Genomic DNA, 17,890 nt, shown 5'->3' with positions numbered 1-17,890 from the left:
ATAGAAGTACAAGTGAATTTTGTATATTGGTCTTGTATCCTACAACCCTGTGGAACTCATTTATTAGCTCTAATAGTTTTTTCATATGAATTCTTTAGGGTTTATTATATTTGACATATTGCCTGTGAATAAAGATAGTTTTACTTCTTCCTTACCAATCTGGATGTCTTTTGTTTTTCATGTCTAATTAGAACATTATAACTTTCAGTTTTAATGTTGAGTTAGAAGTGGCAGGAATGGGCATTCTTGTCTTATTTATGATCTTGGGGAGGAAACTTTTAGTCTTTCACCATTATGATGTTAGCTGGGGGGTTTTCATAGATGCCCTTGTCAGATTGAGGGGGTTCCTTCTATTCCTAGTTTGTCGAGTGTTTTTGCCATGCAAGAGGTTGTTGGATTTTTGTCAAATGCTGTTTTTGCATCTATTAAAATAATCGTGTGTTTTCCCCTCTTTATTCTGTTAATATGGTGTATTTCATTGATTGATTTTTGTATGTGACCCAACCTTAAGTTCCTGGGATAAATTCCACTTCATCAGGTGTATAATCCCTTTTTTTTTTTTGACTGGCTGGTTCAGGGATCAAACCGCAGACCTTGGTGTAATCAGAGCTATATGCTCACCAACTGAGCTAACTGGCCAGCTGAATAGTCCTTTCGGTGTGCTTCTGGATTCAGTTTGCTAGCATTTTGTTGAGCATTTTTGCATCTATACTCAAGAGATATTAGCCTGCAGTTTTCTTGTGAAGTCTTTGTATCAGGGTAACACTAGTCTCATAGAATGAGTTAAGAAGTATTCCTTTCCCTTTTATTTTCCCTTGCTTTTTAACATAGTTTTTCAATGTGTTTTAATGTGTTAAATATGTATAGTTTAGTTTTACATATTTCTGAACTTTATATAAGCAGAATCATATATTTCCTGGTATACATGTATAATTGTTTCTTTCGTGTGTGACTTTTATTTATTTTCACTTTTTTATTGCTCTCAGAAGTTAAGCCTGTGTGTTTTCCCTGAGCACTGCTTTAGCCATAGCTTGTATATACTGATGTATAATGTCTTCATTATCATATTTTCCCTAAAACTCTACAGTTTCAGATTTATAGAAGGGCCTTTTAATTTTTAATTTTTTGGTGGCTGACCAGTACAGGGATCTGAACCCTGGCCCTTGGTGTTGTAACACTGTGCTGTAACCAACTGAGCTAACTAGCCAGCCCTAAATATTTTTAATTCCTAATTTTATTTTACTGTGTTCATATATGTTGTTTATATTACTGCTTCTTTTGGGGATTTATTATGGTTTCCTCTGTAGCCTAATATGGACTTTTTGTGAGTGGGAATGTTCTTAGTACTTTTCAGAAGGTACATGCCCTATTTTCAGGCTCATCCCTTATTAATATATTATTAAGCTGTTCTGTATCCTGTTTATTTTTATCTGTTTGACGAGTCATGAAATGAGAGATGATTTGAGGTCTCCTAGCTTTAATTTGTTCATCTGTTTTAAGTCACTGTGTGGTTTGTTTTTTTCTCGGTGAGAGAGAATTATATTTTTGTGGTACTAGTTACCTTTATAACAATAAAATTACCCATGTTCTCTCTTTCTTTTAGATAGTATACATTATTTCCATTCTATAAACAATGAAAAGTTAGCTTGTTTTCTCTTTTTTCTCCTTCCTTTTCTTTTCATCCACCACCTCATATTAATAAGTAAAATGGTCATTCTTAATGAGTATGCATCTTCATACCATTTAATGTGGTTTTACAGTACTTCTGTTACAGATGCAGCAGTAGGCAAACTCTGATTCCCATTTGCTTCTCCCTACCAATCCTGTTTTCTATTGGCTGTGTCATTTCTGTTTTCTGAGAGCATATAACATGTACATTATGATCTGACATCTAGCAGCCCCATTTCTTTTAACCTCAGTTATACATGTAAACATGTTCAAAGCACAAGTAAATGTAAAAAACAAAGTGTTCAAAGCAGCCTGCCAGTTCTTCTGCTGAGTTTTGCTCTGTCGTTCCTGCAGTTTGCACCCTAGTAACTTCTTTTAAAAGGATTGTGCAAATGATATTTCTTGAATTATTTTTATAGGCTGAAAATGCATATAATCTCATATATTATATATATTTTTAATATATTTATATCTAATTTTGAACCTTTAAAAAAATTCAGGAAATTACATATATAAAAATTATGTTCATATGTACACACACACGTATGTGGATATATACGTGTGTGTGTATCTGTGTGTATGTATCCCTTATATGTGAAAGATACATATAAAATATTTGGTTAATACTTTTTTCTTTAAATATTTTATAGTACTGTCCCACTGTCTTCTGGAATTGAATATATACATATATATATAAAATACTGAATAAATCAGAAGTTGGCCTGATTTCCCCCTTGCTTGTTTTTACCTAGCTGCTCAGAGGAGTCTGTCTTTAAGATTCAGTAACTGCACAGCCTTGTAACACCAAGGTTAAGGATTCAGTTCTGTATACTGGCCAGCTGCCCCCAAAGAAGAAGATTCAGTAACTTTACTAAGATGCTGATTATTACTGACCATATGTTTTGGGACCATTTTCACTGGCACACAATGTGCCCTTTCAACATATATATCAAGGAATGAGGTTGCATTTTCTTGGCCTGTGTTTTTTAATGGACCTTCCTTTACTGGATATTTTTTGATGGCCTTTTCTAAGATCTGCCATAGTTGGGCAGAACTTTACATTTTTCTCTATATATATTCTTTGTACTACACACATATTTCCTCATCCCCTTGTATTAGTAAGGGTTATCCAGAGAGACAGAATCAATAGGATATGTTATAATTATATGAGAGGGATTTATTAGAGGAATTAGCTCACGCAACTGTGAAGAAAAGTCCCATGATAGGCCGTCTATAAACTGGATGCTGGTAGTGTGGCTCAGTCTATGTCCAAAGGCCTCAGAACCAGGGAAGCTGATGGTGTCCTTGGTGTATGTCCTGGAACCCAAAAGCTGAAGAGTCTTGAGCTCTGATGTCCACAGACGGGAGAGAAGAGTGTATCCCAGCTCCAGCAGATCAAGATATTTATCTTTTCCCTCTGTCTTTTGTTCTCTCCAGACCCCCAGTGGGTTGGATGGTTCCCACCTACATTGAGGGTGGGTCTTTCCCAGCCAGTCCACTCAGACTCTCATAGTAATCTCTGCTAGAAACACCCTCACGGACTCGCCTAAAAAGTTAGCTTTACCAGGTTTCTCAGCATTCCTTCATCTAACCAAGTTGACACCTAGAATTAACCTTCACAACCAGCCCTTGTCAACTTGGTATCCATACTATCTCCTTAAGTCACACTTAATTTTCAAATGGTACAGTAACACAGTAGTTTCACCTAACATGATACACTATCCTGCGTACAACCGGAAATGCATTAATCCATTTCCAAGAAGAAAAAGTAAAGTCCTCAGATGATATTTACCCTTCTCCCAATATCCCATACCTCCCAGTTTCTGCTTGTATGAAGTAGAAAATTCATTTAGTTCTTTTGGAGTGTAACAGACCTTCTCATGGGTCACACTATGTACCTCACCTTTAAGGGCCTGCTGGACCTTGAGTCTAGTTATTGGTCTAGAATCAAAGACAGGTGGTGGGGGTGGGTCCTAAGGAGAATCAGCATTATCTTGCCACCACAGAACCAGTCTCTAAGATATTCCAATCTTCCCCTTGTCTTTTGTCTTCTTCTGAGTTCTCCAATCTCCTCCAGCCTCTCCTCAATACCCAGTTCCAAAGCCATTTCCACATTCTCAAGTAACTGTTATAAGCAACACCCCAACTCTCTGGTACCAATTTTCTGTATTAGTCCATTTTATGTTGCTATAGCGGAATACCTGAGACTGGGTAATGTATAAAGAACAGAGGTTTATTTGACTTATGATTCTGGGACAGCTGCATCTGCCACTTTCAGCCATGAATAAGAAGCAGCCTTAGGCCCGCGCCAGATGGACAGAAATGCATTTTTTTAAAAAATGTATCCAGCAACCTTTCATTACTAGTATTAATAAGAGTTTATCGTCTGAAGAATTCGTTGAGTTTTCTACATTTACAATTATATTCTCTGCAAATAATGATGTTTCAGTGTTATCCTTTCCAGTTTTTATTTCTTCTTCTGCTTCTCCCTCCCTCCTTCTCCCTGGTTAGACCATCCAGTACAATGTTGAATTGCAGTGGTGATCGTGAGCTCTCTTGTCTTAGTCAGTTCTCTGTATGCGTGGTTTTCGCATCCACGGATTCAACCAACTGCCAGTTGAAAATATTCAGAGGGGGGAAAACAAAAAATAATACAAATTTTAAAAACCAGTATAAGTATAGTGTTTATTATAATAAATTAAATTTTAAATTATAATAAAAAATAACATTAACATTGTTTTTTGTTTTGTTTTGTATTAGGTATTATAAGTAACTTAGAGATGATTTAAAGTATACAGGAGGATGTATGTAGGTTATATGAAAATAGTATGCCATTTTATATAAGGGACTTGAGTATCCGCTAATTTGGCTATCTGCAGGGTGGGGGTCCTAGATCCAGTCCCCTGAGGATACCAAGGAACAACTGTATATCCTTTATCAGGTTAAGGAAGTTTCTTGTATTCTAACTTTAAGAGGTTGGGTGGGGTTTTTCTGTTTTTTTAATGAATGGATAATGAATTTCAGTAAAGTGTTTTTTCCGCATCTGTCAAGGTGTTGATAAAATTTTTCTCCTTCACTTTGTGCAGTAAATTATACTAATGGATTTTATAATGTTACATCAACCTTCCATTAAGACTATCTTGGACATTGGTATATTATCTGTTTTACACATTGCTAGATTTATATAACTGATATTTTGTTTAGGATTTGAATTTCTGTTCATGAATAAGGATGACCTTCTACTTCCTACCTTGTAATGTTCTTGCTAGGTTTTGATGTCAGGTTTGCTTTAGCCTCATAAAATGTGTTGGGCATTGTTTTTTACCTTTCTCAACTCTACAGTAATTTGGACAAATTTGGAATTATTTCTTCTTTTAAAGACCCTTAAAATTGCCATGACCTAGTATTTTCATTGTTGGGCTTTTTTTGTTTTGTTTTTGGGGAGGGCTTGCTTGCCTCAGATACATGAAAGTGAATTAATCACAGACCTTGGTTTTTGAAATATTGTTATCATTAATTTGTAAATTTACAAATTTACTGGCAGAAAATTGTGCGTCGTATCCTCTCATCTTTTAATCTCTGCACCATCCTAGCTTTATTTCTAAAAGTTTTTGCATCTTTCATCTCTTGATCAGTTTGAACAGAGGTTTGTCAGTTTTATTATTGTCTAAGAAGGAACTTTTGATTTTTTGAGTCTGTCTTTAAAATTTTTTTATTCATTTCTGCTGTTTTACTATACTATTTGTTTTTTCTGCATTTTCTAATTTTTTTTTTTTTTTTTTTTTTTTTTAAAGATGACCGGTAAGGGGATCTTAACCCTTGACTTGGTGTTGTCAGCACCACGCTCAGCCAGTGAGCGAACCGGCCATCCGTATATGGGATCCGAACCCGGGGCCTTGGTGTTATCAGCACCGCACTCTCCCGAGTGAGCCACGGGCCGGCCCTGCATTTTCTAATTTTTAAAGTTACATGTGTAGTACATTCATTTTCAGCTTTTCTTCTTTTCTAATATAATCGTTTAAGGCTATAACTTTCCTTTCATTTCACTATTATTATTTCAGCTACATCTTACAAGTTGAAGTATTTTTAATTTCTGAGTGTGTGGTTGGTATTTTTCCCTAGTTATTGGTTTCTAATTTAATTGTAGTGTGAACAGAGAATAGTAGCAGTCATTTGAAATGTGTTTATTTGGTCAGTTTTTTAAAAACATTCTCTGTTTACTTGAAAAGAATGTGTATCCTCCATTTGTTGAGTGTACTTTTCTACATAGTTCATTTGTTCAAGATTGTTAATTATTTGAATTGGGTATATTCGTAATGAATGATTTTTGTCTTCTTGAACTGTTAATTACTGAATCGGGCATGTTAATATCCCACCTATGGTAGATTTTTCCTTGTAATGTTTTTCTCTCTCTCTCTTTTTTTTTTTTTTTTTTTTTAAGATATCCCAACCTAGAGATCCTTGTATTTTTGTCATTTTCGCTTATATATTTTGAAGCTACATATAACTTCACCACTTTTAGTGGGTTGAACCTATTATTATGAAGTGACATTTTTGCCTTAAAGTTACTTTTGTCTAATATTAAATTTTGACACCTCAGCTCTATTTTGGTTTGTGTATTTCCTGATCTGTGTTTTTCTAGCCTTTTTCTTTTAGCTATTCTGTATGCTTATGTTTTAGAAATTTCTTACAACCAACATTTAATTTTGGATTGTGTGTGGTTTTTTAAATCTAGTCTTTCAATCTTTTGTTCTTAGTGAATTAATTGGAGCACTTAGTCTCAGTATAGATAGTTCCATTTTTTATATATTTGGATTTAAATCTTCCTTCTTATTTTGTCCTCTCTTTTTGTTCTGAGTTTTTTTTTCCTTTGTTCAAACTGATTATTTTTATCATTCTTTTTTCTTCTCCATTAAATTAGCAATAGTTTACTTTCTATTATTTTAGCGGTTGCCTTCGAAATTACAAGCTAGATAATTGTGTACCTATCACATTTTATTTCACCTTTCTTATAGGCAATAGAACATCACAGAATATTTTAATTTCATTTTAACTACCTTCTGTCTTACACCAAATATTCAAGTTTGAGATGTGAATCAGTGGGTGGGTGGGAGGTGGTCTTAGCAAGAGATATAGGTTTGAGAGTTATCAGCATGTAGATGACTCTAAAGTCATTGGAAATGGATTAATTCACCCAGCAAGAAAGTAAAAATACAGTATCAGAGATCAAGAATTCTTTCAGTGAGCTTATCAGCAGACTAAGCACAGCAGAAAACAGAATCAATAAATTTGAAGACAAGCCAATAGAAACTGTCCAAACTGAGCCAGGGACCAGACCCCTGCCCACAACCAGGCACACTGCCAGTGCCTCGGGGGCTGGCAACCAGACCCCCCCACCGCTGCCCACAACCAGGCACACCACCAGTGTCAAGGAGCATGCCAAAATCATCGCCTCCATGTGGGTGGCCCACCACAGTAATCACAACTGCCGCGAAAGTGGCTAGACGTCACAACCACCACACAGATGGCCTGTCAGCCGCCACTGGAGTGCATTGACCCAAGGAGAATCACCAGCAGAGACCAAAGAAAAGAATAGGATATCTCTTTCCACATAACCCATTCCAGAGTGACAGAAGAAGCATCTGCTCTATGATAATATTGGGGGACCTGAACACACCTTTCAGCATTGGACAGATCATCTAGGCAACAAATCAATAGAATAACCATTACTCTTTCAGAGAGAAGAAATCTAGGGTTATCTGTGGTGGGAGGGGAGAGGGAGAGGGGGATAGGGAGAAAATGGACAAGGGGCATCAAGAATAAGTACAGTTTGTAGCAGTATACATACTAGTAAATTGATTTGATCAACATATGTCAAAATTGAATCCCAAAAATATGTATAATCAATTATGATTCAATTAAAAAAAAAAAAAAAGGAGGAAATATGATTCAGAGAAACTGCTCCTGGTATAGCACAAATAAAATGCTGGGGAAAGTATGAAAACCTCTTTTGATGAATGCTTAAACTAAAAGAAAAAAGATTATCTAAACTAAAATTGAAAGAAAAAGTGAAAAAGCAGAACAGAATATTCAATATCCATGGGACAATATTATGCAATCTAATATGCATGTAATTGAAGTCCCACTAGAAGGAGAGAGAAATGGGACAGAGGAAATATTTCAAGAGATAATGGTTGACACTGAGTATGTTTTCAAAGAATGTTTAACCATAGGAGAACGGAGGGTGAGTTCAGGACCGACTGAGGCAACCACAGGATAAAAACTGACAAACAGGGTTGGGGGGAAATTAAATAAATGTTAATCTTATCCAGACACACCCAGAATAATGTTGGACTAAATATCTGGGCACTCTATGGCGCAGTCATGTTGACACATAAAATCAACTATCACATCAATGTATCCAGAACAGGCAAATCACTAGAGACAGAAACCAAGGGATTAGGGGAGAGAAGAATGGGAAGTTATTGCTTAATGGATATAGGGAGATTTAAAAAGTTCCAAAACTAGTGAGAGCTGGTGGTTGCACAACATTGTGAATGCACTAAACACTACTTAATTGTGCACTAAATACTATTGAACTGTATACTTTAAAATGGTTGATTGTATGTTCCATGAATTCCATCTCAAAAATAAAAAAATTTAAAAATTTTTAAAAAATGGTTGGAGTGTGGTGTTAACACCAGGGTCAAGCTGCCAAAATAGCGAGAAAGGGAAAGATGAAGGTTGAGAATTTTCCAAATTAATTAAAATTTAATTGTCAGGGTTTTTTTCTTTTTTTCTTTTTTCTTTTTTCTGGTGGGACATAAAATAATCAGTGACTTTCTGGGGACTGGGGGCAGCTGGCTCATAAGGGGATCCAAGCCCTTGACCTTGGTGTTTTCAGCACCACACTCCATCCAACCAAGTGAGCTAACCAACCAGCCATCAATGACATTTTAAGAGTAAATGAAATACACTAGTTTAAAGTGGTCTCAGACAGATAATGCCCATAGGATGAAGCAAATTCAAACTTCTCTAGAGCAACTTAGGCTTCAAAGAACTCCTAGACAAAGCTCAAAAAAATATGAGACTATATTCAAAATATCATGAACCCAACTGAGGAACTAGACATTATGGGCTAGAGTCGGCAGGGGGAATCAATTAATCCATTCAGACTTAAGATATTGGAATTGTCAGCTTAGATACAGTGTATAAAAGAAGCATATTTAACATGTTTAAAAAAATAAAAGGGATTGAAAACGTTAGCAAAGGGCAAGAGACTGTTTTTATATAGTAATAGTAGATTACATAAAGCTGAATATTAAATTACAGTACTTCTGAAGAAATATGCAGAATGCTGCAGAAGGTGAAGAGAGGGAAGGCAAAGAGAGAGATGAAAAATATATGAAAGAGGTTAAGAGTTAGATAATAACAAGTTCTGAAGCCAAGGATAGGAGTAGGGGATGCCAAAGTATCTAGTCTACCGTATTGCCAAAGGGAAGTAAAATTAAAATCTTTTATTTTGTTTATTTTAAGACAATTCTTAGTACAGCCACACAAATTATCCCATCAAATTGCCAGTTGTGTTTCATCTAGCGTTTATTGGTAACACTAAATTTTATGAAAAGCCCTTTTTTCTCTCCTCAGGTAAGATTTTTTTCTTTATAACGTTCATTTAAAATTCTACTCGTTTCATTTTTTGTTTGTTTGTATTTTGTGGTTCCTACAGGATTATGTTGACAAAGAGAAGGCAATTGCCAAAGCCTTGGAAGACCTCAGAGCGAACTTTTACTGTGAACTCTGCGATAAGCAATATCAGAAACATCAGGAATTTGACAACCATATCAACTCCTATGATCATGCACACAAGCAGGTGAGTTAACTTGCTAACAAAGAAAAAGATACATTTTCTATTGTTATTACTATTGAATTTTATGAAGTGTACCCAAAAACGTTGGTGATTATGGTTTCTTGTGTCTGCCAGTCTTTATCTGAGGTCATCTGACATAACAGTTGTTTCCATGGCAGAAATCCTGACATACACACCTCCTTCCTCTGCCTGCCACCCCCCACCCCAATTATTTTAAGTATAATGAGGAGTTGTGAGTTTCATAAATCTTGTATAGTGTTTTTGGCTCTGAGTGATTTCTAAATTTTTACTTTATTTGGTAATTCAGCTGAGGATCACTAGATAAGTTTTGTTTTCATTTCTTTCCTTTTCTGAATATGTTAGACTTTCAAGAGTTATTCCCTACTGTGGTCTTTTCAACGTTTGTATGTAAGAGTTCATATTTTATTGGCTATTTCCTATCAGTAAGTCATTTTGTTATTTAGTATACCTTGGAGGAAGATAAATCTTGAGAAGGAAAATAAATGAGATGCTGTCTTAACTTTAACAAAAAGCTCTGAAGCTGCATGTTGAAAAGCTGAGAAATGAATTACTTTTTTTGCAGTCTTTTCCCCCCATTGATTTAGAAAAGAAACTTGTACCCAATTAGTTACTATATACAGAAGATGGCAGTAATTACCGTGGGGGATCTTAGGAGGGGGAAATTCATCTTTAGATCTGTAAGATAGTTCTGGCTTTTTTGTTTTTTTCAGAGGCTGACCAGTACAGGGATTGAAGCCTAGACCTTGGTGTTATCAGCACCATGTTCTACCCAGCTGAGCTAACTGCCCAGCCAGTTCTGGCTTATTAAAGAATTTTGAGCCATTTGATCTTGGGTGACTTTATCATAATTTGCTAGGTCTTTGGGGGATGGAGAGATACAGTAGCTGTATTTGTTGTTTGTTAAACTTGTAAGCTTTCTGAGCATTGCCGGAGTGATATCTCTTAAGCTGGACCTGTTGAACCAAGATTTAACTTTTCCTTCATCTTCTGACCAACTATAAGATTTTCAGTGCACAGGTAAAATGCAAGCTTTTTTATTTTTTTCCTTTGGTAAAAGGCAAGCTTTGACCAAGTTTTACTCTTACTGGCACAGAGAGTTTGTAAGCTGGTTATTATACTGTTTTGCAACAATCTCTTCCACATTTAACCACACATAACCAATTTAAGATTCTTCTACTAATAGAGTTGTATTCAAGGCAGCTTTTCAACTTATTACACACCTTTGGACATTGTTTTAATATATTGTCAGCTCTGCTTGATTCCCAGAAATTTAGAGAGCCTATATATGGACAAAATATATTGGCAGTTACCTTTACTTCTTCAAAGAACCATCTTTCAAGAAAGAAAAATGCAGTAGTGAATACTGCTTCTGCACTTTTCCAGTTTTTCATTGTATTTATAATTTCACTATCAGGATATTCTTTTTTTATGGAATTAACAACAAAGACATTTAGATCTAAGTGCATACCCACCTTTTTGGGTTCTTAAGAATTTTTTCAATTAAGAAATGTCTGTAACGTAGTAAAAGAACCCAGGAGATACTTTAGGCACAAAAGAGACATTTAAAACGTTACATTTTTGGGCCGGCCCCGTGGCGCACTCGGGAGAGTGCAGCACTTGGGAGCGCAGCGAGGAATGGCCAGTGCGCTCACTGGCTGAGCACGGTGCAGGCGACACCAAGCCAAGGGTTGCGATCCCCTTACCAGTCACAAAAAGACAAAAAAAAAAAAAGGTTACATTTTTAGTTGATGAGAAGTCTTTTGAGTAAAGTTTCAACCAGAAAAAAACCAAGAAAAGTGTAACTCAGACCTTAATAATGTATAGACTTGCATTTTAAGGGAAAACAATTCTATCAAAGCAAAACTGATTTACAAATTAAATCTGAACAGGAGTACTGAACTAATAAAATTCACATTGACAACATAAATTTTATGCAAAGTATGATAATATTCTATTAATGTTGCTTTCAGCCTGAGTGTAGCAGAAATTGTTACAGCTTTGGTTCATTTGAGTTCGACACGTTTATTCTCCTGCACACCTTGTATTGACTCAGTTCTCTCATCACTTTTCTCTTTTGCAGTGGTTCTCACCTAGGGAGGTTTTGTCCCCTAGGGGGCATGTGGCAATGTGTGGAGACATTTTTGGTTGTCACAGCCAGAGGAATGGTGCTATTGTCTTATAGTGGGTAGAGGCAGGGGTGCTGCTAAACATCCTACAATTCACGGGAAAGCCCCTCGAAACAAAGAATTACCTGGCCCAAAATGGCAATCAGTAGTGCGCTGAAGTTGAAAAACCCTTTTTTATTAGACCTACTGCAAAACTTCCAAATATATATATGACATTGTGATATCATTTGGCCTTTGTTTAGTACAGATTATTATCATTTTACATCCCCAGTTATGCTGTGAACATTTATAAAGAGCTTGTGTAGATGATACAGAATATTCACTTACTACTCTTTTTTAGATTATCATTGAAATGAAAATACAGAATTAAAGATTTCTCAAAGAGAACTCATGGACTACCTATCCATTGATATAGAATATATCTGTGATCCCTGGTCTGGGAAAAATCTTTAGCTGGTATAATAAATACATGTGAGTTTATTTCTTCACCTTGATCAAAAGCTCATCTTAGGTTTTAAAAAAAAGAACAGATGTAGTATGACTTTGTTTTTTGTTGAAGTGTTCTTTATTTGGTTGAAATGTAGGCTTTTCCACCATTCTTCATAGTGCTGTCTTGATGCAAATGATAGAATCTCGAAACAGAGTGTTATAAATACAGGTTGAGTATTCCTATCCGAAATGCTTGAGACCAGAAGTATTTTGGATTTTGGATTTTTTTGAATTTTGGAATATTTGCATTAAACTTACCAGTTTAGCATCCAAAATCCAAAATGCTTCAGTGAGCATTTCCTTTGAGCATCATGTTGGCTCTCAAAATGTTGCAGATTTTGGAGCATTTTGGATTTCAGATTTTTGGATTTGGAATGTTCTACCTGTATATAAAAAAAAAAAAGCATAGTACTAAATTTTTTATTATTTAGTTCTTCCTGGCACTTTGAATTTCTGAGGAACCTTTAATTGACCTTGTTACAACAGAGCTAAATAACCCCCAACAGGTGGTAGAGCATATTTTTTATTCCTCTTTGATGGACATGAACTTGCCATACAAATGGACCTGCCATTTCCCCAAGCTCTTGCTCTGAAATCATAAAGACACCCTGTCTTGTCTTCCAGGAAGGCACACAGGATTATTATGAATCTGAGATAACAGGTAAGTACTTTCAACCCTATATTAGTAATCCCTAGTTTGCATCTTCCATCAAATTTTCACCATTAAAATTTTTTGGAGAAATAATCTATTATGTTAGTGGTAAACCACTAGTAGAGGCAGGATCGTGAATATACCCTTGACTTTATTAAGGACAAATAATCTGTCAAAAAAGAGGTACGTGGTCACCCTTATTCATGGTGATTTCATTTTTGGGGGCGGGGGGAGTTGATGTCCCTCTCCGTATTCACTAGTTTTTCTCAAGTTTTCTAAGGTTTTGTGGAGAGTCGTTAATACAAAAATATGAAGACAGCTTAATCTTCAAAAATATTAAAAATGTTGGGCCAGCTTAATCTTCAAAGATGTAAGAGCTAATTAGACATTTTGGCTCTTTTCAGCAGTATAGTTTTAGTTTTTATGTGATCAATTTTAATACATTTTGAAATCTCCAAGAGTAGGCCTTTCCATTTCTCGGGAGATAATCCAGCCTGCGACTTCTTTTTATCTAAGTCAGTGTTGATGTGCCTGTCTGCTCAGTAAACATCAGCACTAATCGTCTCCTACCTTTGTCGGCTTAGTCAGAAGTTACAGTTAAATTTAAAAATAAAGATGTTCCCATCCCTACCTCCTTGCCTGGCAACTTTAATTATTTTTCATATGCTTTTTAAAAAACATGTTTGCTAATGGATATGACAGTGGAAACCATTTTCTTTAGTTTTTCAGTGAGCCTAAAATTTAAACTCAAAGAATATTTCTTTCCCAGAAGTAAATTTGTAGTAGCACATTAATAGTCAATGCCTAATTTATGTTAACACTTTTTTTTTTTTTTTGCTTGTTTGGTACCTTGTTACCTACTCAGGATTCTCCCAATCTTACCTTCTTCTATTTGTGCCACTAAGGGCCTTTCTAGTACATAAACTGGAAATTACAAATTGTCTCACAGATGTATTTTGTGTGGCCTTCATGGTGTTAGTTTTTCCCCTTTTCGGTTGGTTCCCAATTTTTCAAAATTAGGAGATTTTATGTAATTCAGGCTTTGGCTTGTCTTGAAAAATTGAAATATCTGATGACATTGGGCCTACATTTCAACATAACTAAAGCTTAGTAGTTGCTGTCTCTTTGTTTGCTGTCCCATTAGCTATGGTTTCCACTTCATCTTTTCTTTTACACCAATCTGTGTGACTCATTATGTGCCAAACCCCTCTTAAATATTTGAGTTTATGACCCAGGCATATACCTTTCTTTCCTCCCCACACAGGTTTTCATGGGTTCTGACTGATCCTGGAAAAGTAGCACATTGAGAAGTTACCTTCTTAGTTAATGTTGGGACCAACTTTCTTGCAGTTTCAATCTGTGGTAGTCTGATCCAGTTAGCAAAATCTGGTACTGTAAAGGAGCTTCAGAAATTCCTTTAACTTGTAGTATCTTGGTCAGAGGAACGAATGCTTTCAGTTTACCTCTTCTTTCTGCTAAAAGAGCCTTAGTACGAAAACTCCTATACTTTTTTCATTTTCTGAAGTCTTATTTAATACCAAGATCTGTTTCAGCTGTGAATAAAAGTAGTCGTTTTCTGAGCTTTAAAGAGATGAACTAAAACAGATGAAGCCTGTAGCAGCCACCAGTGACTTCTCTATTCTGTTGTACAGAATAGAATCTGTCAATACGTGATTTAGTTAAACTTGTCTAAACTGTTACAACTGCTTTTTGACAGCATTACTTACCCTTACTTGACTATTTCAGTGTCCAGTAACATATATTACCAAGGAACAGAAATTTTATTGTTTTCTTCATTATTCAAAAATGAAACAGGTTCTGAATTGAAGTATTTTCTGAGAAATTTGTTGATGATGGGAGGAATGATCATTTTTGGACTTTATGAGGACTTCATTGAAGTTTGGAGTGGTCACTTTCCACTCAGTTTCACAATTTACTGTCTGGGTTTTTGCCTCTCAAGATATTTTACAATATTTGATCCTCTGTATGCTTGATACATATGGTATCAGTACAGTTAGCACATCAAAACCAAGTGGACCTCTGCGAAGTCAGTGCAGATTTTGGGTTTTTTTGTTTTTGTTTTTGTTTTTTTAAAAAAGGTGACCAGTAAGGGGATCTTAACCCTTGACTTGGTGTTGTCAGCACCACGCTCTCCCAAGTGAGCTAACTGGCCATCCCTATATAGGGATCCGAACCTGAGGCCTTGGTATTATCAGCACCGCACTCTCCCGAGTGAGCCACAGGCCGGCCCTCAGTGCAGATTTGAAGAAATGAAGACTGGGTTCCTTTTTCAGCTTTGATATTCAGTGGGGGAAAACCCGGCAGTAAATAAAAAGGCAAGGTGAGAGAAGATAATTCTAGTACTAAAATAAAAAGAAAATGATATTTCTAAGAAGTAAAACCACCAAGGTTAGACACCTTTGAAGATTTTCCAGATGTACTCTATATTTTGGGTGTTTACAAAATGTTTATCCTTAGAAAGCCATAAAGTGTTTATAGGCAAAGATTTTTTATCCAAACTACAGTGGGATACCATTTCACACCCACTAGGATGGCCAAAATAAAAAAGACAATAACACATGTTGGAGAGAATATGGAGAAATTGGAATCCTCCTACATTGTTAATGAGATAGTAAAATGGTACAGCCCTTCTGGAAGACAGTTTGACACTTCCTTAAAATGTTAAATATATACCCATGAGAAAAGAAAACATATGTCCATACAAAAATATGTACAAGAATATTCATAGCAGCATTATTCACAATAGCCAAAAAATGGAAACAACCAAAATGTCCATCAACTGATAAATGGATAAAATGTGTTATAGTCATACAGTGGAATATTATTCAGCAATAAAAAGGAATTGTTTACTGGTATACACAACATGCATGAACCTTGAAAATATGCTAAGTGAAAGAAGCCAGTCCAGAAGACCCCATATTGTATGATTTCATTTATATAAAATGTCTACAATTAACAAATGTATACAGACAAAAAGTAGATTAGTGGTTTCCAGGGACTGGGTCGAAAGAGGGAAAGGAGAGTAACTCCTAATGGGCATGGAGTTTCTTTTTGGAGTAATGCAAATGTTCTAAAATAAGTGACAGTGGTTGCACAACTCTAAGAATGTAGTGAAGCCCACTAAATTGGGCACTTTAAATGGGCAGATATTAGGGTATATGAACTATATCTCAATAAAGTTATTGTATAAAACTCATTATACAGCTTATATTTTCATGGTGGTAGTGAAAATATATACTATATATTACATATACATACATGTGTATATATATTCACTTATATATATGTATGTGTGTGTATGGGTGTGAAAATACCTTAAAACAGGCACACCTGGTGCTATTAAAGAATATACCATACTTATAAGGCTTTTTGCTGAATTTCTTTTTTTTTAATTATAAATTGTCAATTTATAAAATTAAAAATTAAAAATATAAAAAACCAAAAAAGTTAACTGCAGTATGAATCTGAAATCTTAAGACCAACTTTCTGTACTCTGTTACATTAAAATCCAAGAATCCATCTTGAAATTTGAAGGATCTTTTTTTTTTCTTTCCAACTTATCAATATACAAATATAGTTGATTTTTGTGTCCCTATACCAATTCCTCTTTTTCCTCCCTTTAATTTCTGAACATAGCAAAGTATTACATGGTAATTATATGACAAATTAATTTGATGTCCACCTAATGATATTACAAGTCATTGTGCTATAAATTGGGCATAAATGGTAGGTATTGTTATAAATGACTAATTAGTACTACTCTTACCCAGCTAAAAGATTTTATGCTTTTCTTTTTTTCTCATTTTTTTCACTATCTGTAATCAGCATTAGTGTATTACCAGATGTTTGATTTTCTCTCTTACTGAATAAAATTAATTTTCATTGCTTACTGATCTCCATGTGCTAAAAGAATTTACATCTGATGTCCAGTAATTTAAATTTCCTTGACCATTCACCTGAAAGCTTCCTTCCCTGGGTAGTTTAATGCTGAGACTTTGTGTATTTACTCCCTGTCTTTTCCCTCACTCACCATGTGGTGATGTCCGGATGGTCTCATTCAGAAGCATCAGACACTGAGGCTTGACTCAGGGTGACCTAGCCAAGCAAAGGCTGCAGCATGACTACTTCAGTTTGGGAGGGGAAAGGAGACCCACACTGATGTTATGTTATGAGAGGGAGACAAAAAAACTGTGGGAAGAAGAGGCCGTAGATTTTTAATATGCAGGGATTGTTGACAAAAGAGGAGAAGGAGTGGTCGAGGTTCAAAGAAGGTCAGATTAGGCTTCACCAAAAAAAGAAGTCGAGGTGCAAACAACCACCCCTTCTTTATTTCCCATCTCCTCTGTTCGTAACTAACAAGTGCATAAAAGTGTGTGTGTGTTTCTTCTCCCAACAGCTCATTTTAAAACTGAAACCAGTTTGGTAAAAGTTTATCGAGCCTCTCTTTTTTGCCATAGACAATGGTGTGTGCATTGCAGGATTACTTGCAAGGGAAGACTCAGCCTCGTCTCTGTGCTGGGAGAGTGGGGTTGCTATCTGGTGAGAAAAACCAGGAGTGATCTTTTCACCCTAAAGAGACAAAACCAGCTTTTCTCTTCAGAGTTGAGTAAATACAGAATATGTAATTTTTAGTGGCAATGGGAAATAACTCTGCTTTAAACTCTACCTGCTTTCTGATTCCTGAAATTCACTTCACATGGGAACAATAGTTTTTATTCTTTAAATTTAGATAATTTGAAATACTTGAGAAAGATAATAATCAGACTTTTTTTTAGTTGACACGTAATAATTGTACATATTTATGGGGTACCAAGTAGTATTTCTATACATGTATATACTGTGTGGTTATCAAATCAGGTTAATTAGCATCTCCATCACCGTAAACATTTATCATTTCTTTGTGATGAGAACATTTGAATTCCTCTCTTTTAGCCATTAGAAAATATACAATAAATTGTTAATTATAGACTCCTAGTACTATTATCAAATACTAGAACTTATTCTTTCTATCTAGATGTAATAATCAGACTTATTTTCAGTAAT

The 17,890-nt window shown here is 35.4% G+C and overlaps 1 protein-coding gene across 6 annotated transcripts in view; it reads left to right on the top strand.

The window, feature by feature from the left end:
- Positions 1 to 17,890, top strand: part of GPATCH8 (G-patch domain containing 8) — a 99,879-nt gene that overhangs the window by 68,579 nt on the left and 13,410 nt on the right. For 5 of the 6 annotated variants that reach the window (XM_063080458.1, XM_063080460.1, XM_063080462.1 and 2 more), the window contains 2 exons: positions 9,398 to 9,541; positions 12,799 to 12,835. In XM_063080458.1, the coding sequence (XP_062936528.1) occupies positions 9,398 to 9,541; positions 12,799 to 12,835 (181 nt within the window). The remainder of the gene's footprint in view (positions 1 to 9,397; positions 9,542 to 12,798; positions 12,836 to 17,890) is intronic. The other variant, XM_063080459.1, reaches the window with a different exon arrangement.

Source organism: Cynocephalus volans, chromosome 16 (assembly GCF_027409185.1).
Source record: "Cynocephalus volans isolate mCynVol1 chromosome 16, mCynVol1.pri, whole genome shotgun sequence".
Classification (NCBI taxonomy): Eukaryota; Metazoa; Chordata; class Mammalia; order Dermoptera; family Cynocephalidae; genus Cynocephalus; species Cynocephalus volans.
This window is presented reverse-complemented; position numbering and strand designations above follow the sequence as displayed.